The 26,332-nt window shown below is 39.4% G+C and overlaps 1 protein-coding gene across 11 annotated transcripts in view; it reads left to right on the top strand.

Annotated features, from left to right (window-relative positions):
* GSAP (gamma-secretase activating protein) overlaps positions 1-26,332 on the top strand; it is a 136,876-nt gene that overhangs the window by 88,518 nt on the left and 22,026 nt on the right. For 8 of the 11 annotated variants that reach the window (XR_015248066.1, XR_015248067.1, XM_086696863.1 and 5 more), the window contains 7 exons: positions 5,494-5,598; positions 6,277-6,354; positions 9,824-9,916; positions 10,050-10,267; positions 12,477-12,546; positions 13,101-13,183; positions 16,402-16,455. Coding sequence is in view for 9 of the 11 variants with exons in the window: in XM_086696863.1 (XP_086552989.1) it covers positions 5,494-5,598; positions 6,277-6,354; positions 9,824-9,916; positions 10,050-10,267; positions 12,477-12,546; positions 13,101-13,183; positions 16,402-16,455 (701 nt within the window). In the remaining 2 variants the exon portion in view is untranslated. The remainder of the gene's footprint in view (positions 1-5,493; positions 5,599-6,276; positions 6,355-9,823; positions 9,917-10,049; positions 10,268-12,476; positions 12,547-13,100; positions 13,184-16,401; positions 16,456-26,332) is intronic. The other 3 variants (XM_086696857.1, XM_086696859.1, XM_086696860.1) reach the window with 2 other exon arrangements.

Here is a 26,332-nt window from a genome sequence, read left to right on the forward strand (position 1 = left end):
CGTACATTTGGGAGGAGGATGGCTTGAACTAGGATGGCAGAGGTGGTAATTTGGTGGGTTTGAGATGCATTTGGAGATGGAACTGAGAAGACTTGCTATCAATTAGCTGGAAAGGAATAGTTCTCAGGTTTCTCACATGGGTGAACTGTGGTGCCATTTACTGAGGTATAGTGGTTTGGGTCAGGCTTAGAAAGAGAGATTGTGAGGGTTGTTTTGGACATGTTAACTAAGAGATCTGGGACTTAGAAGAGAGGTCGGGACTGGACATGAATAAATGTGGAAGTCATTAAGTCTGCAGTTGGCATTTGAAGTCATGGGAGGGGTATAGGGTCAAAAGGGAAGAAGTTTAGGAATAAGATCTGAGAAGCAAAATATATAAAGATTGGGTGGAATATCCAAAGAAAAAGGAAAAAGAAGGTCTGGAGAGAGAAGGGGAAAAGCAGTTGTTTTACTATAGCAGCCAAAGGCAGAGGGGGGTTTTACAAAGCGGAAATTGACTAACTGTTACTAGGCAGTGAGTGGCGGAGTCCGTGTGGTCTGGCAGCATGGAGGTTACTGTGGGTGATTGCAGTGAAATCCTGGTTGTGCTGGGTAGTGGCACATGGGAGGTGAAAAAAAATCATAGCAGGTATAGACATGAGAGGGGCAGCAGCTAGAAGGGGTAGCAAGATTTAGGGAGTATTATTTTTGAGGATGGTAGAGACTCCAGTATGCTTGAATGCTTACATGGTATTTAGTGGCAAGAGAAAAGATGACAACACACAGCAGAGAGGAATCACTGGTACAACGAATTTGCTCGGAAGGTGGGAGGTAATGGGATCCTGAGCTCGTGTGGAGGGACCTGGGTAGGCTCTTCCCTGGTGCTTTATTTTAAATCTGCCAAATATAAACAATCATTTTAGGCTTTCATTCTTTGAAGCTTTTATTCCTTTTCATTTTATTCCCATAGGAATTTCTCACAAACAGTAGCAGCTATAACTTACAGATGGGTGATCTATGATGTATCTCATTCAATAAAATGTTGGGTTTATCTGCACCAGAAGGGGAAGAGTCTGCTTTTTTTCCTTTCCCAGCAATGTCTAGGACAGTAGAAAATGAGCCTTGTTCTTCACAGTCAGCTTCGAAATACAAATAAGCCTGTTTCAAATGGGATACGTCCTGATGTAAGATGCAAACAAGCCAGGAAGCATCCTTTTGGTTTTTAACTCAAGCTGTCACCTCATGTATTTCCCAAATTGCTCTTATAAAAATGATTTTTCACCTTTGCAGTTACCAAACAAAAGCCTAGTTCAGTGAAGTAGGAATGGAGAAGGGAACAGATAGTCTAATCCCTATATGGCCCCTTCTGTACCAGAGAGCTTAATTTTCCTCGGGCGTGGAGACCAGAGAACAGGGTTCATGAAGTGAATGCTGATCAGACTCAGGGTTGTAAACAAACCCAATCTTACATCACTGATGCCATAATAATGTTTGGTGTTCATTTGTCCCATATTGGTCATTAAGAGCTACTCTGTCCTTTCAGCATTGCTTGTTACATGCTCAAAAGCATCTATGTCCTGAATTTTCCTGCCCTAAGAAATGAAATCCACTACCTTCCAAGGAATTAGAGCTGAAAATTTGGATGATGGGGGTGCTCATGAGCGGTGATGGTGGGCAAAAGTGCTGCCACTTATGTATTAAGATTGAGTTCATGCAGATTTTTTTAAAATGTTTTTAATGTTTGTTTATTTTTGAGAAACAGAGTGCAAGCAAGGTAGGGGCAGAGACAGAGGGAGACACAGAATCCAAAGCAGGCTCCAGGCACAAACTGTCAGCATAGAGCCTGAGGTGGGGCTTGAACTCACGAACTGTGAGATCATGACCTGAGCCAAAGTTGGATGTTCAACCGACTGAGCCACCCAGGCACCCCATAATTAATGCAGATTTTTAAAGATAGTTTATAGCAGGAGGGTAAATCAGAGACTTCCTAAAGCAGTGAAGGAAGGAAAATATTCTTTTCCTAATAGTCCACTCTATAGCTGTACTTCAGTCAGTGGCTGTATTCTTTCTTGTGCACCACCTACTGGGAGGTAGTGAGGGGTGAAAAGTGTAAATTCTCTTTTCCTGTTCATATAATTTCAAGAGTTGCCCTTCACAAGTTCCCAGAATTAGTCTTGTGTTTTAGCATTTTATAGAGCCTTTTACAATGAGATAATTTCCCTTGGAAAACTTTGCCCATAATAGCTTTCATTGTCCAAATAGTTTCCCAAAGGCTAGCCAACTCTGAGATTTTATCTTCATCATTGATGAATATTTATTAAACATCTCTTTCTGGATACACCATTAAGAGCATGCTTTGTTTTTTTTTGTTGTTTTTTTTTTTTGAAACTCTGACTTCCCCCAAGTGAGTTCCCCCAACTTGTAAATAGCAGCAGAATCATTCTGGAATAATCATAATCGCAGCTAACCTTTATAGCCAGACATAACTTCTTTGGCAGAGCTTTATACATACATCTCATTTAATTCCTATGTAAGGACTATATGAAGTAGGTTCTATATTTTCTTTTATAGATGAGGAAACTGAAGTTTAGAGAACTTAATGTGCCCTAGGCACATTTTAAAAATACTGATGCCTGGGTCTCACCTTCAGAGATTCTTTTTCAGTTGATTGAAGGGGAGGGTTGAGAATCTGTAAGCCCCAGGTGAGTTTAATATGCTTTCCAGGTTGAGAACCAGTGCTCCATTGCTGTGTTGTCCAGTATGGCAGCCACTAGCCACATGTGGCTATTTACATTTATTAAAGTTAAACAGAGGGGCGCCTGGGTGGCGCAGTCGGTTAAGCGTCCGACTTCAGCCAGGTCACGATCTCGCGGTCCGTGAGTTCGAGCCCCGCGTCGGGCTCTGGGCTGATGGCTCGGAGCCTGGAGCCTGTTTCCGATTCTGTGTCTCCCTCTCTCTCTGCCCCTCGCCCGTTCATGCTCTGTCTCTCTCTGTCCCAAAAATAAATAAACGTCGAAAAAAAAAAAAAATTAAAATTAAAGTTAAACAGAAAAGAGTCACAGTAGCTACATTTTATTTAAAAAAATTTTCCCCAAATCAATACAGCTTTTATTGCATCTTTAAAATTCACAAACAAGTCTGATAAATCGTCTGGCATCTTGGTATTTCTGTAGCTAGACAAGTTAGATTTTATTCATCAGCCTGCTGAACTGTTCCTTTTTCAGAAACATAGATACCATCCAAAAATTTTCTGATATCCTTGTTTTTATGTAGGTACATTTTAAGTGTTTGATAGCCACATGTGGCTAGTGGCAACCAATTTGGACAACAGATATAAAGCATTTCCATTATCAAAGAAAGTTCTATCCATGGGACAAGCTTCACAGAGTCAGTGCACACCCGTGTCACCTTGCTGTGTCTTTATTATTTTTCCCACCTTTGGGCTAGGGAAGGGTAACTAAGCCACAACCTAGTAACTATTTGGAAACGTTTGCTTATGAGATCTGAAGATGGCTCCTGGTGAATGTAATTGGGTACATTTATTTTACATCTCACTTCAACTTTCTGCAAAACAAGAAAAATGATGACCTCCATTCTCTAAAGGATGGTGTAGAGGATTTTGCTAGAAGGGGGGGATATCATCTTCTTTATTGTGGACATTTCATGTTCATGCTACAGGATAGATTCCTACAAGAAGAATTTGGGTCGACAGGTGTGAATATATTTAATCCTCTGCAAAACTGTGTTTCAGAGAGGTTGTAGCAACTTCCTTCTTATTTGAGAATGTTTTTCCTACTGCTCCCTTGACAGAATTGATTATCATTTTAAAAATTTTGCTAATTTGAAAGAAAAAATATGGTGCCTTTAAAAAAGATTTTATTTTGTAATTACTAGAGAGGCTAAATTTTTAACTATGTTTGCTGAAAATTTCTTTCTCCTTGTGATCATAGAACATAAAAGGACAGGGTAGACCAGTAGTTTTTTGCTGGTAGTATCTTTACTTTATAAAAATAGTCCAAGTGGTACATAGAACTTTTTTAACTGTTATAATTACTATTTTTGTTTAAGCTTTAGTATAGTGTTACTTGGTTTCTTAGTCTGCTGTAATTTTAAAGAAAAGTTATTATTGTATACTCAGTAGCCATAACAGTAATTTTACATCTAGTAGAATTGTTACTATTTTTATCTGATAAAATTACTCTTTTAAATTCTTTTGTACTTAAGATATTGCAATAAAATGTACTTCTAACAATATGGTGCAGTTTTAAATGTCATTAAAAATAGTCACAAATGATAAATATTATAACAAAATTCTCATATATGTCTTTGAATAGCCTTCTTAGAGAAAATTGGCACTTTTTTTTGGGGGGGGCACCCTGATTCTTTGACAAAGGACCTAGTGAAGTATAACAGAGGAAATACTGCTATTCACTGCAGTAATGATTGAATTTACATGGCTAGCTAATTGTAGTTCTGGGACCAGAACCCAGGTTTCCAGATTCCTTGTTAAGTTCCTTTCCTCCTGGAAATCTCCTATTTTGGGTAATCACATAAACATTAGCATTGGAAGTATCAGTTTCTGTATAATGCCCTCAATGGTAGGTCTTTTTTTTTTTTTTTAATTTTTTTTTTCAACGTTTATTTATTTTTGGGACAGAGAGAGACAGAGCATGAACGGGGGAGGGGCAGAGAGAGAGGGAGACACAGAATCGGAAACAGGCTCCAGGCTCTGGGTCATCAGCCCAGAGCCTGACGCGGGGCTCGAACTCACGGACCGCGAGATCGTGACTTGGCTGAAGTCGGACGCTTAACCGACTGCGCCACCCAGGCGCCCCTTAATGGTAGGTCTTTGATGAGAATATCTAGTCTATCCACATAGCAACAGCTGCTAGAGATGATGGACATATTACACACTGAAGGAGGGGTGAAGGCTGAGGGTGTTCTGGAGTGATGGGGTAAGTAAAGGCAGTCAGGGCTCATCTGGGAGGACTGCTTTGTGCCACGAACTCTTCTTTGCCCTTGGACCAAGGCTCTTGGTGACCCAAATATGTGTGGGTATGGTCCCAACACACATTTGCTTTTATTGGCCCAGTTTGCCTTCCATTCCAGATAACAAAGAAGACTGGAAACTTTCTGTAAAGAAGAGGTACATTTTTGTTAAACTGGGGTCTATAGCTATTAGTAATGGCCTGGGAGGCAAGCTAAATAAGAGAGCAGGGCAGTATATGTATATTAGGAGAATCTTATGAAGCTTTGTAAATTTCTCTAGACACTCATGATTTCATATGTAGGAGTGTATCTCTATTCATTTTCCTGTTCTTTAGTAGCTCATCACAATACATTGCTTGTATGTGTGCTGAGTAACTGTGGAATTAGCAACTTGTTAACTTATTAATAGACCATTTCTAGATTTGGGGAATAATCTCTGTATTAAGTTGAGGCAGAACGTCTAAAGGAATAAAAGTCAGGTTAAGTGACTTAGGAAACTTTTTATTTGTCTCCTATTCTTTTCAGCTCTACTAAATACCTTCTTACTTCTAGGAAGTTTATGTGTGTGTTACAGTCCGAAGTTTGACTCTTGGGAAAAATTCACATATTCAGTGTTTTACTTTCATAAAGGTACATGCCATTTATTCTTATTTTTTTTTTTTTACTTTTACATAATCACTTTTTCCAAATGGTAGCAAGTTAGATAAATTTTAAAGACTTATTACCTTGTAATGAATTTTATCAGTACATTCTATACCTTTATACATATATAATACACGTTTCCTGAATAAATTCATTAATGATGAATACAGTTAACCCTTGAACAACGTGGATTTGAAGTGCACAGATCCACTTACATGCAGGGCTTTTTCAATAAACACAGTAGAGTTCTATAAATGTATTTTCTCTTCCTTACAATTTTTCTTAATATTTTTTCTTTACTGTTAGAGTACAATGTAGAATGCACATAACATATATGTGTTGACTGTTTATGATAAATGTTAAGTGATAAACATTACAACAAAATGCTTCAGATCCTTCTATCTGAGCACAACCCATCTTATAAAGTCTAATATTATACTCGAAGCCCAGAACAAGTACTAGATGGTGATTGCACTTGTGATCCATTTTCTCTGCTGGTTTTTGGAGAATGATGGGGAACCACGAAATCCAGAAGTCAGACACATGCTTTGTCAGTTTCACAGCTCCCAAATGTTGAGAGTATCACATAGAGTAATAGCCTTGGGTGGGATTCCGGCTCTTTGTTTCTTACCATTCTTTTCTTGGCTTCCTGTTCTCTACCCACAGGGCACGGCAAGACCTTCACTGCTGCTCTTGGGAGTGTTGACTCACATGTGACAAAGGGCCTTACTTTTCTCAACCTTGGTGAGTGAGAGGGAGATGGGTCTCTGCTCTGACACTCCTTTCTAGTACATGTGATACTCAGCCTTTTATATCTCATTTGTGCACCCCATTTTCTCCTACCTCTTCAGGACTTGGATTGTGAGGACAATCACTGACCTCTCTGAAACCTGATAGGGGATGGTTTTCTCTGGACACATTAGCACCCGTAATTTGTCTGTTGTTCAATAGTCAACTGTATTAAGTTAGTTAATATTTTTATAATATATTTTTTCCTGACCTATGTCTTTCTCAAGACTTATAGACCAACCCTAATGGACATATTTGTGTCCCTCCATCCAGATCAGCCTTTTGTGGGGGGGATGCATCTCCGTTTTTAGAGAACACAGGCTGTGAGCTTTCCTATGTTTTTAGTAGGAAAGAAGCCTGGGCACACATCTCAGCCCTTCTGAGCCTCAGTTTCATTATTGATTGTAGAGAGGACAAAGGTCTTTGAAAAATCGTCCATTTCCTGTTGCTAGAGCCTTCCAAGTCCTGTAAATGATTTACGGATCAGCTTGAATGTGTTGATTTTCATTGAGTAAATATGGTAAGGGAACTTGAGTGTTAGGTTGGAACATATTAATGGAATCTATAATGAAGAAAATAAAGGAGTTTATTGTACCAACCTCCTGAAAGCTGCTTTTGCATGTCATTTGGGGTGAGGGTCACAAACAGGTTAGCACAGAACTAAATAACAGAAGTATTGCTTGCCTACCTAAGGGACATGACAATATTTAAAAAGAAAAGCTTCAGCTTTAGAGCACATGATTCTTTGATGTATTCCCCTATTCTTGTTCCCCAGTCCTTCTACTGTCATGACAAAGGCTTAGGAAGGTGTGATGTGAGGGAACTTGGCAAAATGAAAATGAAAATGATAAGAAAATACATAAAAAATATTTTTCTTTTGAATGATACTATTGGTGAGGTATCTAAGGCTGAGTGGGCTAGTATGTGGCAAATGTTAACATGAGCTTTGAACCTGTGGGAAATTACTTTAGAGAGAGGCCTGATTCTACTGCTTCCTGTGGTAAGAGAGATAAATATAAGGTTTCCTGGGTCTGAGACTTGATTATTATCAAGTAGCGAATGCTACATCAACATCCCATCTAAGAGTGATAGGGGAAACTTTCCACTAAAAATAACCTTAGCATTTTGTGAGGTCAAAGGTAGCCTTCCTTTTTTTCCCCAGAGAGTGACTTTAAAAAAGGGCAGGCATGATTTAATCTATGGTCTTCAGACCGTGGAGCCAGCAGAAATACTAGAGCTTTGTAAAAATAGGCTATCTTACATAAGTTATCTTTCCTTCTTAAACACATTTTATCTCATAGGCACAAAATTATACCCAGGATTAAAACTATTCCAGAAGTAATTTTTATGACAACAGTATTGCTTTGTGAGTGATGTATTTTTTCCTATAAATTGCATGCAATTTTCCTGATTGCTACCCTATTAAAAGGGGGCTCATATTGATTAAAATACTAAAGGATTGGGCTTTGGGGACGTTTTCTATAAATCCTAAACACCTCTATATAAGAAAGATACATTGGTAAATAAAAAGCTATCATTTTGAAAAATGAATACTATATGCTAAGTTTGTTATTTAAATTATCTTGATCCTTAAAACAGTTCTGTTTGGTGATGTTATCCCCATTTTACAGATAATGAAAGTGAGGCTCAGAAAGGCTGAGATGTGTACCCAGTCTTCTTTTAGTGTCTCATGTCAGGGGCACTGTGTTAGTTTCTTATGGCTGCTATAACAAATTATCACAAATTTAGGGCTTAAAACAACATAAATGTTGTCTTAGGGATCTGGAAGTCAGAATTCTGAAATCTGGAGTCTTGAGGGGCTAAGCCAAGGTGTAGGTAGAAATGGTTCCTTCTGGAGATTCTGGAGAAGAATTCATCCTTGGCCTCCCGCAGCATCTTGAGGCCAGCATTTCTTGACTTGTGACCGACATGACTCCCATCTCTTTCATCCTCACATGATTTTCTCTGTAGTCCAGTCTCCCTCTGCCTCCCTCCTGTGAACACATTTGTGGTTCCATTGGGTCCACTTGGATGTTCCAGTATACTCTCCCCATTTCAAGATCCTTGATCCCATCTGCAAGGTGCCTTTTATCACTTAAGGTAACATATTCACAGGCTCTGGGATTAGCACCTGAACATCTTTGGGGGTCAACATTTGGCCTACCACAGGTACTGTTGACATTTTTGATGAAACAATACTTTTTGTGTGAGAGTGTCCTGCACATAGAGGGATTTAATAACCTTTACTCCCTACCACGCCAATGACTGGGACAACTCAAAACACCCTGACATATTTCCAAATGCCTTGTCTCCCAGGGACAAAATTACCACCCTAATTAACTGGTTAAATGCTACGACTAGGAGTTAACTTAGATCATTTGATGCCTAGACCCTTTCCACTGTATGCTAGTATATCATTATTTGTGTCTTTCTACTTAAATGTTACCATAATAAGAATATTATTGCAACCATTTGTGCTATAGACTTGAACATCACTTAATCCCCTGTGACTGAGAGGGCACTTCTAAGTCAAATCATTCAAGTTTTACATCCTCTTTCCCTTCCTTTCCACTGAATGCCTTCTATGCAAATGATTTTTTTTTTTTTTTTTTTGCTTCTTAGGGGAAAAAAAAAAAGAGTCCAGCTGGCTCACTTAAAATCTAAATGTGTCTTCTATGTGAAATTCACTGCTATTGCATGAATTTTTCTGTTTTTCTAAGGTCCTAGAAAAATTATTGGCAAGGGCTACTTCCACCTTCCCATTCCCCAGAAACCTATTTTTATACCTTGCTTCAATCTGTGTACAAATGTTCTTGGTACAAAATTATCTAATGCAGGGACTGTGAAGGTGTGAATTCTCAGCAGTTAGCTATGCAAGGAAATGTATTAGTATTTCACAAAGCATCAGAGTGCCTGCAGAGATTGTTTTGATGAATATCAATTTAAAGTTTCTCTAAACAAAATGACGATGATGATAGTGATGATGACAATGAGTGGGCAAACACAGGAAACTAAATTTTAGAGCATCCCCAAGCTGGCAGAAACTAGGAAGGAAATTCCCATTTTAAGCTGTTCCCAGACTATCCGATAAAGGAAGAATTCATCTTGCTTGATTTTTTTTTCTAATTTGTTTTCAGAGGTCATTTAGGTTCATATAAAGCCACAATTCACTTAGAAACGGAATTACAGATGTCAATTAAGATAACCATGACTAAATGTATGAAGAAAATTAGCCACAGGTAGAAATAAATGAGATCTGGCTAGTGAGATGAAATGTACTGATATAAGACAGCTTATTATTATACTGGTCAAAACGTTTGTGTTTTTAAGAGTCACAAAGAGGGCTACTGTGAAGTTCTGGGCTTTATCTTTGCCTATGTAGCTCTTGCCACATGCAGATAACATAAATCTTTCTCTTCTACAGACTATTACTTGGCTGTTTACTTACCTGGTCATTTTTTTCATCTACTTAACATTCAACATCCAGACCTAATCTGCCACAGTTTGTTTCTGACAGGTATGGTGATATGGCTGTAATTTTTCATTCATGAACATGATCCATTTGGGTTTGTCTTGGCAACATTTATATTTGGGTGAGAAGAGTTTCTTTTATTTGCTGATGTAATTTTTGTTTTTTGTTTTTTGACCAGGAAACAGTGAAGTTGTTGATATGCTACCTCATAGTCCTTTACAGTCACTGTCAGGGTCCCTGGTACTGGATTGGTGTTCTGGAAAGCTCTATAGGGCACTCCTCAACCAGTCATATTTATTACAGTTCCTATGGAACACTCGGCTAGACTGTGAGAAGATGGCTGTGTTGCACTGTGTGCTTTCCTGTGGTGGAGACCGCCGGTTCCTGGAAGCCAAGGTGGTTATGTAGCTTAAGTTTAAAAACTGGCAAATGGACAACACCAACTGTATATATTTGTGGTTGAAATGGATGGAAGTCATTTTTGTTTGTAATAATTAATTGAAGTTTATGGTCTCCATCCTAACTTGAATATTTTTCTTGTGCTTTTTTATAGACCCCCCAACTACACCTCAGACTGTGAGCATGTCTGTTCTTTTGACTACTGTCTTTTCCATACTGTGAAAAATGGTAGCTATATCAGTAACATTCCAAGAAAGTGCTCAGTGAACAGTAAATAGTTTCTCAAATATCTACTTTTCCTCCTGGTCTCTATATGATATATAGTGTCAAAACAACTAAATCTGATGGCATATATTTATTATATTTTAATAGAGATAGCATATATTTACACTGCATGATATAATTGAAGAAGCACTTTCACACACTTTGTCATTTAATTGTACAGCTATCCTTTGAAGTTGGGAGAACCCCCCCCCCCCCGCCCATTTAGACTTGATTGGGACCAGCAGGTTGTTGGGTAATTGAAGAAAAGATGTCTGAAACATTTTAACCTAAACCAAAAAAATGTGCGCTTATTCACCTGTCTTTTGAGGTAGACTAAGACCCTTTCTTTGTATATTAGTGGTTAGAGTTCACAATTACTTTTCTTACATAAAACCGCTAGTAATGTGTTGTCTCTGACTTCCTGTTATTTCTTGCTTTTTTTTTCCTTTTTTTTTTTTTTAACCTTACTTTCTTTTTCTTTTTTTAATCTAAGGAGAGCAAGTTTTTGAAGATCTTTCAAAACAATCTGTGTATATTGGGCCATTTTTTTCTAATCCTTTCTAGTTATCTCATACCTAATTTTTTTTTAGTAAGTGTTTTAGACATGCCTTTGAGTCTTTCCAAAGCATTCAACTTTTGGGATGGCGTGGGAGGCTCAGTCCGTTGAGCATCTGACTCTTGATTTTGGCTCAGGTCATGGTCTCAAGGTCATGAGATGGAGCCCTGCATGGGGCTCTGCACAGGGCGTGGACCTTGCTTGGGATTCTCTCTCTCCCCTTCTCTCTGCTCCTCCCCTGTTTGTTCATGCATGCATGCTCGCTCTCTCTCGCTGTCTCTCTCTCAAAATAAATAAACATTAAAAAAAAAAACCACAAAGCATTCAACTCTTATTGACCAAACAACACTCTTTTTGCATCCATATTTCACTCATCTATGGTAATATTTTATTAAATTACCTAATTGTGAAAATAAGTGTAACTAGCATGAATGCGTTTGGAAATAAAAACAGCAACTTATTGGTAGGAGCAGAAACTTGAGAGTGCTTTGTGGCTAGGTAAGCCTGATAGTATCCTTTCATTGGAAGGCTGGGAACAAGGAGTTTCAGTCCTCCAGCAGGAAAGGATGGTTGTGGAGACTGAGGGAGTTGTTGATACAGCATGCCCTTGGGAGGACCATATAGTGATGCTCACAAAGGTTAGATGGTGTGACAATGTTCACACTGATGGCTTAGCTGGATTCAAACCCAGGTCTGCTGCCTCCAAGCTTAGTGGTGTGGTTTGGTTTGATTTTCTCCTGTATCTCACAGCCCTTCACACTGGTATTTTGCTGTAACGAGATGTACCCTAGCAAAAACAAACATGGGGTCGAAGAAGCCTTACTTGGATTCCAACCAAGGACATTTAGTAAAAAAGATGTGTAAAATGGACCTGATTTATAATTACTTAAGCCACAGTCTTGCATTATGTGTCTTGAAGAGAACGTAGAAGTGAGTGTGTTCTTTGGCAGTAGCAAAATAGAGAATTTTAAAAGATTCATATATATATACACATATATATATACATGTATATATATGTATGTATATATATGTATGTGTATATGTATGTATATTCATATGTGTGTGTGTGTGTGTGTGTATATATATATATATATATATATATATATATATACATACATATATATCCTTTTTTAATGTTTATTTTTGAGAAAGAGCAAGCAAGGGAGGGGCAGAGAGAGGGAAACAGAGGATCTGAAGCAGGCTCTGTGCTGACAGCAGAGAGCCTGATGCGGGGCTCAAACTCATGAACCATGAGATCATGACCTGAGCCAAAGTGGCTGAGCCACCCAGGCGCCCCAAAGATTTGCATATATTTTGTACTTCTTTGGTGGTGGGGGCAGGGTGCAGATGTAAATACTAACAGAATTGTCTTCTCACTTCCTAAAGATTATTCAGTGGATTTCTGAGAATATCTCTACCTGCCATTCATTTGACCTCATTCAGGAATTTATAATTGGTAGGTGTTGCTGATGGTGCATATTAAGTTGAATCCTTGACCCTTTTACTGGAGGGAGAACAGTAAATTGATAATGGCTCAATCTGTCAAAATGTTGGTTAGGAGCTTTTTTTTTTTTTTTTTTTTAACTCTATTTTAGTCAGCAGCTAATTAAATTTCATTCTCTCATGGTCTGTGAGAAGTTGCGGCCATTCAGAGACTGATAGGATATATGATCTTTATTCTATAACCTTATTAGTGATTTTTTCTCCCCTGTGAGATGTAACTTTCTTAGTTCAGTTTTGTGTTGGCCAGTTCCATGTGAAGTGGTATAACATCACTGGGATAGATAGAAGTACCAAATAAGTTTTATTATTATTATTCTCCTTGTAAAGAGCAGAACCTGAACATTTAGTGAAAGTGAAACCATAATAGCTAGGCTTTCCAGGGTAAGGATAAGGCAATAAAAACACTTTTGGGTTTGCTTGTTATGGTGAATGACAGTGTCTACTGCCTTATTCTTATTAAACCATGTCTTTTTTTTTTTTTTCCTTTCCTTTCACAAATCTGTTCAGCTTCTTCATATTGGAGCATATGTCCAGAGACCAGTAACATGGATAAACTTTTGCCATATTCCTCAGTGCTCACTTGGAATACAGTAAGTTAACCCTTTGTGTTCTTTATGTAATTAAAATTGATTCACCGTCATGGGTCATTTGTAGGACATCCCTGTCACAGTAACCATGGCTGTGATTTCATTTGTCTTTTGACTGATAAGGATCTGAGTTGGAGTTTTCTGGCAGAAAAATAATAGTAAATACTTGCTGTGAGCCAAAGTATTTATATAAAATGGAATTGAAGGTGAAGGTATAGAATATGTGTTACTCTTCTTACAACTAAGAATTAAGCCTCATCTGTCATCTTCAAATGGTATTTTAATTTTTTTTAGCAACTAGGGTGGATTAAAATATTTCTTAGGTTTTTATTAATGAGGAAGGGCTGGGCCAATGCTATTGTTTGTAAGCTGCTCTGTTTACTAAGTAGATTTACTAAGACCTCTTCCCAGCCTCATAAGGAAAATCTGTAATAAGTGTAGAGCTTCAAGATCAGTAGAAGTTAGTAATCCTGAGCAAATTCACTCCATTCAACCTTTTCTTCCTCTTGGTCCTTCCTCTCTACTTTTCAGTTGGGAAGTGCTGAGATAAAATATTGTTTCTTTTCCCCTAAACATGGGGCAGTAAACTGAGTTTTTGTTAGATCAGAAAGCAAAAACCATGGGGTGCCTGGATGGCTCAGTCGGTTAAGTGTCTGACTTCGACTTCGTCTCAGGTCATGATCTCACGGTCCATGAATTCGAGCCCCACATGGGGCTCTGTGCTGACAGCTCAGAGCCTGGAGCCTTGTTTGAATTCTGTGTCTCCCTCCCTCTCTCTCTGCCCCTCCCCGGCTCGTGCTCTGTCTTTCTCTCTCTCTCAAAAATAAATGAACATTTTTTTTAAAGCAAAAACCATGTATAGGCTGCCCCTGAAAAAGGTTTCTTCTTTCGTATTTAGATGTTAGAACTATATGCTTAGTCTCAAGGCAGTGGTTTGTATCAAAAAGGCATTTAGAAAAATAAATTTACTTTAGGTAACACAGACATAGGAAAATAAGTACTGGCATAAATTGTGATACTTGCCCATTTTGTATTTAGACTATCTAAATATAATCAGGTGTGTTTGATTCATTCCTAAATTTTCTGTATGCACAGTGGTAGTGTTTTCTTAAAGGCCCTTCCATCTTTTACTGTAAAGAGTTATTAAATTTTCCTGCTTCGCTGTAGAAAAACAAGGAAAAGATGAGCTTGTTCTTTCACCAGGCCCTCACTGTTTCCTTTGAGAACCCTTGTGAATAGACATGCAGACTGTAAGTGATGCAGCAGGAAGTTTGCAGGTTAAACCACAGGGAGTCAGGAAATACACGTCTCTGCCTCCTTTCCCCTCCACCCAACCCTGTCATCCTCTTGTGTTCAGTGTCTGACAGGTGAGGACCGGGAACCCCTCTAATTCCCAGAGTTGTGTTTAAGGATGGAGCATGTGTTCATTGGATGACCCATGACAGGCTCATCTTGACAGGCAATTCTTCACCTTTGCATTTCTCATGACTTTGTGGGGGCAGAGGAGCTCTTGTAGACACATAGAATGATGGCAGCAAGTCCTGTGAGCAGTACAGTGTAAAAAACCCCCAGTTGTAATCACCATCTACTGAGCTTGTTTTAGCATTTTCCACATTGCCCTAAACTTCCAGTGGTTAGAGTAGGTTGCCTTAAAGGTCTCTTCTAATCCTAAATTTCTGAGTGTATGCATATCTTTAGCACTGATGTAAATCATTTACTTTTGCTTTTTCTAGTCTGCAAATGCTCTTAATCCTACACCTTAATAAACAGTTGCCACAGTAGGAGATATTAATTTCATGCATCTGTATGGAGACAGATTATTTCTGTAAATAACTGAATTGTATTTAAGTTACTAGAACATACGATGCTCTTACACATAGATAATCCTGAATTGTGCTTTGCAAACAATTATCCTTGTTCTACCTATTTTAAGATGCCATTTATAACCTAAACCTGTAGTAAAATTTTAATGCTTTTTAAAAGTGTCTTCTCTACTGAGTAGTGATAAGTGAAACACAAAATATATTTTTATCACTGGCTTTCAGTGGTCATAGCAGACAACTCAGTTGCTTGAATATTCTGGAAATTTATTTCTCCATTGCTATGATGCCCCTTTCCACAGGAATGTTGTAGGTCAGTAAAAATCCAGGACATTTAAGTTTTAAATAAATACCAGGTTTTACTTCTACATAACACCTTCTAAATTAATTTCTAGTATATCGTCTTTTTTTTTTTTTTAGAAAATAAAAGGTGAATTCACTATTGAGAGTCTAACCTACATAATTATTATAGAAACACACTTCCAAAATAACTGAATGAAAGGCAATCTTGGAAGTTTATAATTTTTATTGAAATTTTTGTTTAATTTTTTTAATGTTTATTTTTGAGAGAGAGATTGAGAGAGACAAAGCATGAGCTGGGAAGGGGCAGAGAGAGGGGGAGACAGAGAATCCCAAGCAGGCTTCAAGCTGTCAACACAGAGCCCGACACAGGGCTCGAACTCACAAACTGTGAGATCATGACCTGAGCCAAAGTCAGATACTTAACCAACTGAGCCACCCAGGTGCCCTGAAATTTTTGTTTTAATGCTCACTAGGTAGCAGAATGTTATAATTTGGTCTTCCAGGTGTGAATTGTATGTCTTTCATATTTGTCATGGTGATACTGCTGTATAAACTCTTCATGGAGATTTTTTTTATTTCTGAGATTATGGTGGAGAATGAGGTAAAGAAAAATCTTCCGCTAAAGTCAAAAAAGAACCCCATTAATCTTGGTTCCTCCTAGTGAGGCAGGGGCTAACTATAATGTAATACATTTAAGCAAAAGAGAAGAAGAGGGACGAAGAAGCGATTAAAAAAAGAAGGAACATGTCCCCCTGATTATTACACTTTATGGGTGCAAATGTAATTTGCCTAATTTGTTCTTAAATGGAAATGTGTAAATATTAAACTATTTGCTCTGTATTCCTAATAGTCTTCTCCTTTCCTTCAGAAACCCTGTCATCTATTGTAATCATAACTTTGAAGAACATTTCCCTTCCCGAGGCAAAAGATGGGCTGTGTTCACTGTTATTTATAAACCCCAAGGTTTATTTAAAGTAGAGGTTAGCAAACTGGGAGCTGCCCTCAGCTTCTGTCTGTGCAGAAAACACTTCCTGAAGGCTCAAGCTTGTGGTGGTTGATAGGTTTAGCAGTTGTGTGTATGTTTTTTCCCCACGATAGGAAATTCCTGGAATAACCCTTGTGACAGAAGAGATCGCGTTGCCTTTCATGAAGGTAAGTCCTTATAGGCAGAGGCGAGACCACGGCTGTGCAGGGCTTCCTTGCTGGTCTCTACGCCCAACTGGAGTCCCATCCCTGCTGCCCCAAGTATTAAGGTGGTTCCCAGGGGGGCTTGTAAGCTGTTGGGGGAGGATGTGGGTAGGGGTTAGTTCTCTAGAAAATCCATTCTAAGCGGTTGAGTAGTCACTGATAGTGATATTATGGCAATTCTTAAGAATACTCTTCGGAGAGGGCAGTTTTCTGAAGATAGAGAATTACAGGGCTCAACGGAAACCATATAGAACTGGTCCTTTCCACCGCACCTCAAATCAGTTCACACTGGAGGAGTTCTTTCTTGTAAACTGTCCTTGGAGGACCTGATAGCTGTTTCTTTACTTCATTTGTGCTCCCACCTCCTCGTCATATGTGCGCGCGTACACACACACACACACACACACACACACACACACACACACACACCCATTAAGTAACCTGGACTGGGATTATCTACTTTCCTTCTGGTTCTAAGAACCGCTTTTCTGTTTCTCAAAAGTGATCTGTAGTGGCTCTGTATGTGGTCTCTGTGAAGCTTCTGCACACCCCCTTCCTGCCACGAAGTGGTAGCTATTAGTGTCTTTCTGCAGTTTGGTGGTTTCAGAAGAGTTTCTGAGTACAATAGGGAGAATGGGGTGGGGTGAGCAGAAAAGAATGTGTATGTAGTTAAAAACTGGAGAGTATTTTAGCAGTATTCTTGAAGCTCTTTTGTTGTTTTTGGCATTGCTTCCTGTTAATTGTAGTTTGGTGTGTAGTGGGAAATCTCAAGTTTTGCCAGCAGGCAGCTCACTGTGCTGTGCCCTTTCATTTACACTTGATTCTTGTGGGTTCATGAAGGGCAGGCCAGGCCTGGGCAGCTGGGGTGAAAGCCATGAGGTCTGAGGTTACGGTGATGCCCTTCGAGTGAGAGAGGGCCAATGGGGGCAGGTGTAGTGGTTCTGGGTTTTGGTCCTAAGAAGGGTCCTTCAAGGAGACCAACAAGTGATGGTTCTCGGCCACAGCCTGAGACCACTGGGAAGCTCGACAAAGGGAGGAAGATGGAGGGGAAAGAAAGGTTTGATTAATAGCTTAAAAGGTTCTTAAGATCCTCTCTCCTTTCATTTTTTTTCTGCTTTTATCACTAGTCCTACCAAACCCATAATGTGTTTAGTGGACACACAATAAACCGCACAATGGAAAATTTTAAAGAGAAACCAGTGTCACCCACAATTCTACAGGTCCTAACATATCAACTGTCGGTCCCCCTCACCCCCCCCCCACTTCCTCCTGGTCTCTGTCCTAGGTATGCATTTATTACCTAGTAGTAGTGGCCATCTAGAGATACTGAATAAAGATGGCAAATCATATCAAGCAGTTTTCATGCTGCCACATGATGTCATGATTATGATCTCTAATGGCTCCATAGAATTCTGCTGGGTTGTTGTGTCCTCATTAATCATTTTTCTGTTTTGAAATATTTACTTTGTCTTCAGCCCCCGTTTTAAAAAATTGCTATTAAAAATGACGTCTCAGTGAATATTTTTATATAGACAGTTTTTCCTTTGATTTATTCCCCCCAAGGTTAAATGTCCAGGAGTATTACTGGGTGAAAGACTGACAGTTTTGATAGCTTTTGATTCTTATTGCCAAATTGGTATTTTAAAAAGAAGTTGCAGGTGAGCCTGGGTGGCTCAGTCGGTTGAGCATCTGACTCTTGATTTCCGCTCAGGTAAGTGATCTCACGGTTTGTGGGTTCAAGCCCTGTGTCGGGCTGAGTGCATGGAGCCTGTTTGGGATGATCTCTTTCCCTCTCTCTCTGACTCTCCACCTCTCGTTCTCTCTCTCAAAATGAATAAACTTTAAAAAAAAGTTGTGATTAACTTACAAGGAATGTACGAGTTCATCGGTTTTACTATAACCTTATCACTGTCATATATTTTCATTTAAAAAATTAAGTATAAAAGAGTGATGTGAAGGTTCTCTTCATTTTTTACCCCTTGGCTTAATGCTAAGAATATGATTTGCTTTGCTTAGGAACAAAGTGGCTTGTTTTTGCACTTTTTCTTTCTTCTTTTTTCTATTTGTGTGTAAAATGATGCGTTTTTATCTTGTTCATGTTTTCTCTCCCCTGATATTCCCTCTGCCTTCTCACTAATTTCTCCTCTCCCCTAATTATCTTTAGCATTTGGCCTTGCAGACAGCTGTCTTCCAAACCTGCTGAGGAGCTCTCCCACTGCTCCACATGTATCTACACGCTGGCAGGAAGGGTTACAATAGCACAGGTTCCAACTATAGATCTCTTCACGACCTGACCTTGTCCTCACAGACAAGATCTGTCTGGGAAGTTGAAGGTACACTGCTGGGATGGGCTTTGGGCTCAGGAGGAGATGGTACTAAATTTGGTTCCGCCAGCTCCCCAGCCCCCACCCCAATCACTCAGCATGGGAGACCCTAATCAGAACCTCCCAGCTCACAGGACACCTGGCTCTGATCTGTCTCACGTTTCCTCATTTCTGCTTGCACAATACCCCTCACTATAAGCCGCTGCCTTTGACCTACTTCTTCTACCCCAAGTCCCAGCTTAATTATATTGCGATGGACCTGCTTGCAGTGGCTCAACCCCCACCACCCCCATCCCGCTCCTCCCTCCCCGGTCCCAGTTATATGACTGTTCTTGCCATGCTTATTCAGCTACAGGACTTGGCTCTGAGTACCTATGACCTGAATCACAAGTTACCTTTTGAATGCATGCTTGCTGCCGGAATTTCCATGAGGCCCAAGGGACCCCTATTTACTCTGACCACACTTGCTTCCATTCTCCTTGGTAGATGACTGCCCTGATAAGGAGTCAGGAGAGGGAAAGGCAAAGTGAAACTAGATAAGCACTTTCTTCCTGCTCTCTCTGCAAATAATTCTCCTGTGGAGTACTTTACAAACGTTTAACATATGAATATGTAATTTAACTAGCATAAACCAGTTACATTAGAAGTTTATCACCTGAAAGACAAGTGGCTTCCTTGCTTTATAAAATGGTTTCCAAAAGATTTTAAACAATTAAACAACAAGTATATTGGAACAAGGTCCTTGCCTTAAAAGCAGTGTTATCAAGAGTGACCTTCCTATGAATGATTTTACCCCTTCATAAAACATGGTTTTTTCTGGGGAAGTGGCCATTTTTGTGAAAGGTTTAAAATTACCCTTGATTAAAAAAAATTTTTTTTTAATCTTTATTTATTTTTGAGACAGAGACAGAGTGTGAGCAGGGGAGGAGCAGAGAGAGAGAGGGAGACACAGAATCCGAAGCAGTCTCCAGGCCCTGAGCTGTCTGCACAGAGCCTGACACGGGGCTGCTCACGAACTGAGAGATCATGACCTGAGCCAAAGTCGGACGCTCAACTGACTGAGTCACCCAGGCGCCCCAAAATTACCTTTGATTTTATGGTGAGAAGAGAAACTATTAAAACTGTCCCACCACAAGAGCACCTAAGGATTAAAATATATAAACCACCTACTTGAATATAAAGATAAAAGGTGAACAAGCATATCACAGATGGAGAAATGGGAAATTTTTACCAAAGGTTTTTTTGGGGGTTTTGTTTTGTTTTTTTTAACATTTTGTTCATTTTTTGAGAGAGGGGGAGACACAGGATCCAAGCAGGCTCCGGGCTCTGAGCTGTCAGCACAGAGCCAACGCGGGGCTCGAACCCACCAACCATGTTGAGATCATGACCTGAGTCAAAGTCGGACGCCCAACTGACTAAGCCACCCAGTCACCCCTACCAAAGTATTTTTTAAGCCAGACATCTCTATTTTCATTTTATAAAGTAAGGAAACCTTTTTGTCATTTGATTAGAGATTAACTATCTGACCCAGAGACTGGGAAAGTCAGAGACTTAAATCCCCTTCCCACTTACTTCCACTCAGAAGTGAGGGTGTTATGTCAAATGCCTATTTGGGGTCTCAGTACCCCTGAGCAATTGGGAAAACAATTATTGGCACCTGGGCTCTTCTCCGTGTAGAGGCTTGTTTATTTAATTATGCTTCTTCACTTAAAAAGTGTTTTAAGAATACTGTTTTAATTGGGTAGAGCACGGGTGTCATTAAGTGCTTGGTGAAATACAACAGTTTTTCCCTTGACCCTCCCAGTACAGACAACCACCATCATTTAAATAAAAGGTTGGTTAGAGATCCGAAGTAGCAACAAAATTACAATGTAATAGCTTACAATTTTAAAAATGAGTATTGTTGCTTTGATAACAATGTAGCATTACCAGAAATGTCAATTGGTTATGTGACAAATAGTGATTTTTCCAAAATCACTGTATATATGTGATACTATGGTATCACATGTGATACTATGGTAAAACTAGAAATACACTTTTGGTCTTCATCCATGATTCCTGACAGAGAGTTCCTTATAATTTCTTAAGTGGTAAGAGCTACAGGGACATCTTGTGTTATATTTAGTGTTTGTTCCCAGTGCCTGAAATCACCCCAGGGCACAAAGGTGTAAAGAATGTCTTTTTTTTATTCATAGCAAGCTCCTTTCAGCTACACTCGAGTTATGTTAATAAGGTGATTTTTCGAAAGCACCTAAGACTAGGAGCTGGTTATCTAAAGAACCGAACACGTGATTAGAAAGTTGGAAATTTAAGCCCATTCCCTCCTCACTTCCAGAGGTAAGAGAGAGTAGCCAGAGATTGAGTTCAGTCCCCAATGACCAATGATTTAATCAATCCTGCCTATGTAATGGAGCCTCCATAAAGAACCTTTACTGAAGGAGTTTGAAGAGTTTCTGAGATGGATGAACAGGTGAAGTTGTAGGAGGGTGGTGTTCCTGAAGATTGCATGGAAACTCTGAGCCCTTTCCCCCATGCCTTGTCTTATTCATCTCTTCCATCTGGTGGTTCCTTAGTTGTTGTTGTTGTTGTTGTTGTTGTTGTTGTTTAAATGTTTGTTTATTTATTTGTTTAAGTTTATTTTTGAGAGAGAGAGAGAGTGTGTGTGGGGGTGGGGAGGGGCAGAGAGAGAGGGAGACACAGAATCCGAAGCAGGCTCCAGGCTCTGAGCTGTCAACGCAGAGCCCCATGCAGGGCTCAAACCCACTAACCATGAGATTGTGGCCTGAGCCAAAGTCAGTCACTTAACCAACTGAACCACCCAGGTACCACTAATGTTTCTTTATTTTGAGAGGGAGAGAGGGAATGAGGACATGGGCACTGTGTATGAGTGAGCTTGGGAGGGGCAGTGAGAGAGTGAGAGAATCCCAAGCAGGCTCCATGCTTGGTGGGGAGCCCAACAAGGGGCTCAATGTTAGAACTGTGAAATCTTGACTTATGCTGAAATCGAGAGTTGGACTCGTAACTGACTGAGCCACCCAAGTGCCCCTGGTTTTCCTTAGTTGTATCCTTTTACAATAAACCAATATATAATAAGTAAACTGGTTTTTTTTTTTTTTTATTTCTGTGGGCTACTCCAGTGAATTATCAAACCCCAGGGGGTGTTGGGAACCTCCAGTTTATAGGCAGCCTGTGGGATTTGATGCTGTCTTCAGGTAGTGTCAGAACTGAGTTAAACTATAGGACACCCAGGTGGTGTTGGAGAATTAATGGATGGGGGCAGGGGTGGAGCTCACACATTTAGTGACAGCAGAAGTGAAGTCTTCTGTGAACAGACTGTTGTAGAAAAGTTTTCCTGTACAACATATTTTCTGGGGCAGTGAGTTATGACAAGTTCAGTGAATATTGTCAAACATAATTTTATGATGCTACAAAGAAATACTACCTATTAGAAATGGAGCACTAGGCTGGTATATTCATTTCTATTATATCTACAGAGATGGGGGTATCTTCAGTTTATATCTCAGATGATGAAACTGAGGAACAGACTGAGTCACTAGGCTGTGCTGCTGTTATTCATAGGTTTGGTTGGAGATGTTCTGTTGAATGCTTAAGGTTGAAAGGAGGGAAATAGCATTGGCTTCCTCAGGGTATATGCTGATTGTGAAATGTGAAATGGAATAGTTTAGAGTCATATTTAGTGATTACGTTAAAATGCAGCCCATTAAAAATGGCTAAGGGAGCCACCTGGCTGGGCAAAGAAGAGAGATTGTTTTTTCCTAGGTGTTGAGAAGAAAGAGGAAGTTAATTTATAAGTAGGAGAACTGGCACTTACAACATGCAGTCCCCTTTGTGGGAAGCTTCAGGAGATCTAGTCACTGGTCCTCTGTATGGATCTAATGATCTGTTTAGAGCATTTTGGCTTAATATGGTGCTTTGCTGGGTTTATGGACACACAGGTGTTTCTATGTTCTATCTGCACTAGAGGTAGTGGGTCACTGTGTTTCTCTGGGCTGCAAATAGAAGTTGATACTGAGATGGTATCTACTGAACAAATTGGATTGATGCTTTAGTTCTGCTAGTTGAGCCCTGGCATGAAGAGTAAAGGTCTCTGAGTTGGCTTCTTCTCCTCTAAGAAGATGATGGTTAATCAGATGTAGAACCAAAGCCAGAGGGACTTTTAGAAATAAAAGGCAGATTTTGTTTTGTTTTGTTTTTTGTTTTTCCTGGCAGTAATTTGCAGATGAGCCAGTACCACAGGGATTTTTTTTCCCTCCTAAAATCAACTGGCAACCCAAACCATTAATGGGGAACAGTCCCTTAATGTAATTCTTTGGTCCTTTGGTTCAATTAATAATTTTGATGGGCTTCCTTTAATAATTATTTCATGTCCTCCTAAGAGATAAAAGGAGATTATTTTTCAAGAGGAGACCTGGGATAATTTGCCTTCTTTCAGAATCAAACTTTAAAACTCCTTCTTGTGCAAGAAAATACTTCTGGGGCTTCCCTGAGGATCTGATGGCTTCTAACACTAGCATCTCCCAGAAGTAGCTAAATTCATCAATATTTTTTTATAAAGTATTTTTGTGTATTTTAAAGTTTTGAGCTCTTCTGAAGTAGCCTGCAGTGTTCTTTCTGGGCTGTTGTGGCTTTTACTTTGTGTTGATGCTGTTGTTTCTGATGAACACCATGTTGAGTTCACAACTGGTTCCATAAGTACTAATTGAGCAACACAGGAGTGGTTTTCTGTGCTCCCAGGTTGACTGTTAGGATGTGACTGTGTAGCTTTCACTCCCTCTTCCCCCCTCTTTCTGTGTTAAAGCATCTAAAATTTTATCTTGGAGCTGCTTGAATTCTCTGGGTTAATGAGTATGCTTGTTTTTCATTGACGTTCGAGATCTGTCCTAGATTGGTTGACCTTCTCTTTGATCCTTTCTCCTACTATTTAACAACACAATCGTGAGTCTTCAGACAGCTGGTTCTTCATCAGCCTGTAAACCAGGGGTGTAGATGAGGCAAATATGCGAGGCTGGGTGGGAGACTGGGATTACCTGGGCAGGCATGCTTAAGCAGGGTTCTCTGCCCTGGCTGAGCATTGGGGTTGCCCAGGGAACTTCTAAAACTCAGGAAGCTCAGGTCACACCCCACACCAGTTAAATGTCTAGGGGATGCAAGCCAGGTGTTTACTGAGGTTGGGAGTGACGTGCTAGAGGCAGCAATCTTTGCCACAGAGAACCAAGTACTATTGTTTGCTTTCTCTGCTTTCTCTAATGCTCTCTGATCTAAACCCCGGATCACTCCAGTCTTTCATTCAGTCTTTGCTCCCTCCCTACATGCCCCATCTGGAACATCCTCCCCTTGTCTTTTACGTACTCAAATCTATTTTCAAACTCTGGGTCTTATCTATTACTTAGGCCTCCAAATAGACTTTCCAATTACAGTGATCCCTGAGAATTTTCATAACTTAAAAAATTACATCACTTACGTTGTAGATACCATGTAGCGACATCAGCCACTAATTGTTTTCACTTATGTTATGGCATGCAGCCCGGTGACATTCTTGAAAGACCCACCGGTTTAAGTAAAATATTTCTGGGACTTTTGATTAACAGTTGTTTCTTTTTTAAAGTGTTTTTTGTTTGTTTAATTTTAAAACTTAGATCCTTCTCCTTCTAACCCAGTGGTTCTGAACTATTTTAGGTTATGAATTCCTTTGAACATCTGGTGCAGGCTGTAGACCTTGTCCCCAGAAAATTGCTCCTATAAGTCACTCCATTTTACATACAATCAGTGGGTTCATAACCCTCTTGGAAACCTATCTATGGACTTGTTTTATCTGTTTATTCTCAGCTGAGAACAGGGATTTTTTTAATGGGGGAGGAAGGAGAAGGAAGGTAGCTTGGGAGAGATCTTGTCTTAGGAGTTACAGTGTGTGAGTGGGGTCTTCAGACAGCACAGTGGTGTTTGGCTTGAGGGGAAGAGGCCCCATGACAGATAAAAGGGCATCCGTGTTCCTCACAAGATCAGAGGGGTGGGACTGTGGTGGCAAAGCAGGCAGAGCTAGTATTTTAACTGACCACTAGGTGTCACCACAACACCAATTAGTTTTTGGGCTTTGGCCCTAGAGTGCCTGAACCCAGGGGTAGAATAGCAAGAAAGCTGTACTGACTTCCTGTCAGGGACTGAATACTGCCAAATGTTGGCAGTATTTGCTTTCATTATTATTTTTTTCAATAGAAGGAAGACCAAAGGGTGGATAAAGGTATATTAATTTTAAATAAATTGAAAGGGGAAGAAAAGGTGAGGTAGGTAGGTCAAGTTGGTGGTGTGACTTGGCCAGTGTGCCGGTTTCCCCTAGAAATGCCCTTTTCTTGAACATAGTTTTTCTTGTCTCTGTGAGAAGAGATGTTGGCTGGATGGGCCTTTCAGCCTTCTAAAACAGTAAGTTAATATTATTATGTAATTTACTAATACTCCAAAATTCATTTTGAACCAATGGACTTCCAATAAGAATTTGGATAATGTGCTATTATTTAACGTAAGGGCATTTTTCTTGGTTGAGACATATTTTGTATAAATTTTCTTTTTTTTTCTTGCAATGCAGCCAAGTCTGTCACCACACTAGGCATTAGCTCACTTTGTTTTATGGCTACACATTGCACCTTTGGCTCTAGTCCTATCTTTTATAAACATGTATAGTTTGGCAAGAAAGTGTATCATAAATCTATCTTCATTGATTTAAGAAAACAGTTTGTGTCAGTATATACTTTGACCTCAGCCACAGAAACATTTTTCCAGATATGTCTCCTTAGGCAAGGGAAACAAAAGCAAAAATAAACTATTAGAGCAATATAAAAATAAAAAGCTTTTGCACAGCAAAAGAAACCAACAAAACAAAAAGGCGATCTACTGAATATGTCCAATAAGAGGTTAATATTCAAAATATATAAAGAACTTCTATAGCTCAACACCAAGAAACCAAATAATCCAATTAAAAATGGACAGAGGATCTGAATAGACATTTCTCCAAAGAAGACATCCGGATGACCAACAGACACATGGGAAGATGCTCAACATCACTAACCATCAGGGAAATGCATATCAAAACCACAATGAGATATCACCTCACACTCATCAGAGTCAGAGTGGCTAGAATCAAAAAGACAAGAAATAACAAGTATTGGCAAGAGTGTGGAGAAAAAGGAAACCTCCATGTTCTTTTGGTGAGAATGCAAATTGATGCATCCACTGTAAAAAGACAGTAAGGAGGTTCCTCAAAAAATGAAAAATAGAATTACCATATGATCCAATAATTCTACTACAGGGTATTTACTCAAAGAAAGTGAAATACTAATTTGAAAAGATATATGCACCGCTGTGTTTATTGCAGCATTATTTACAATAGCCAAGATATGGAAGCAACCCAAGTTTCCATCCATAGATGAATGGATAAAGAAGTGGTATATATATACAATGGAATATTACTCAGTTTTAAAAAAAGAATGAGATCTTGCCATTTG

Source organism: Puma concolor, chromosome A2, assembly GCF_028749965.1.
Source record: "Puma concolor isolate L17-30 chromosome A2, mPumCon1.1.hap2, whole genome shotgun sequence".
Lineage (NCBI taxonomy): Eukaryota > Metazoa > Chordata > Mammalia > Carnivora > Felidae > Puma > Puma concolor.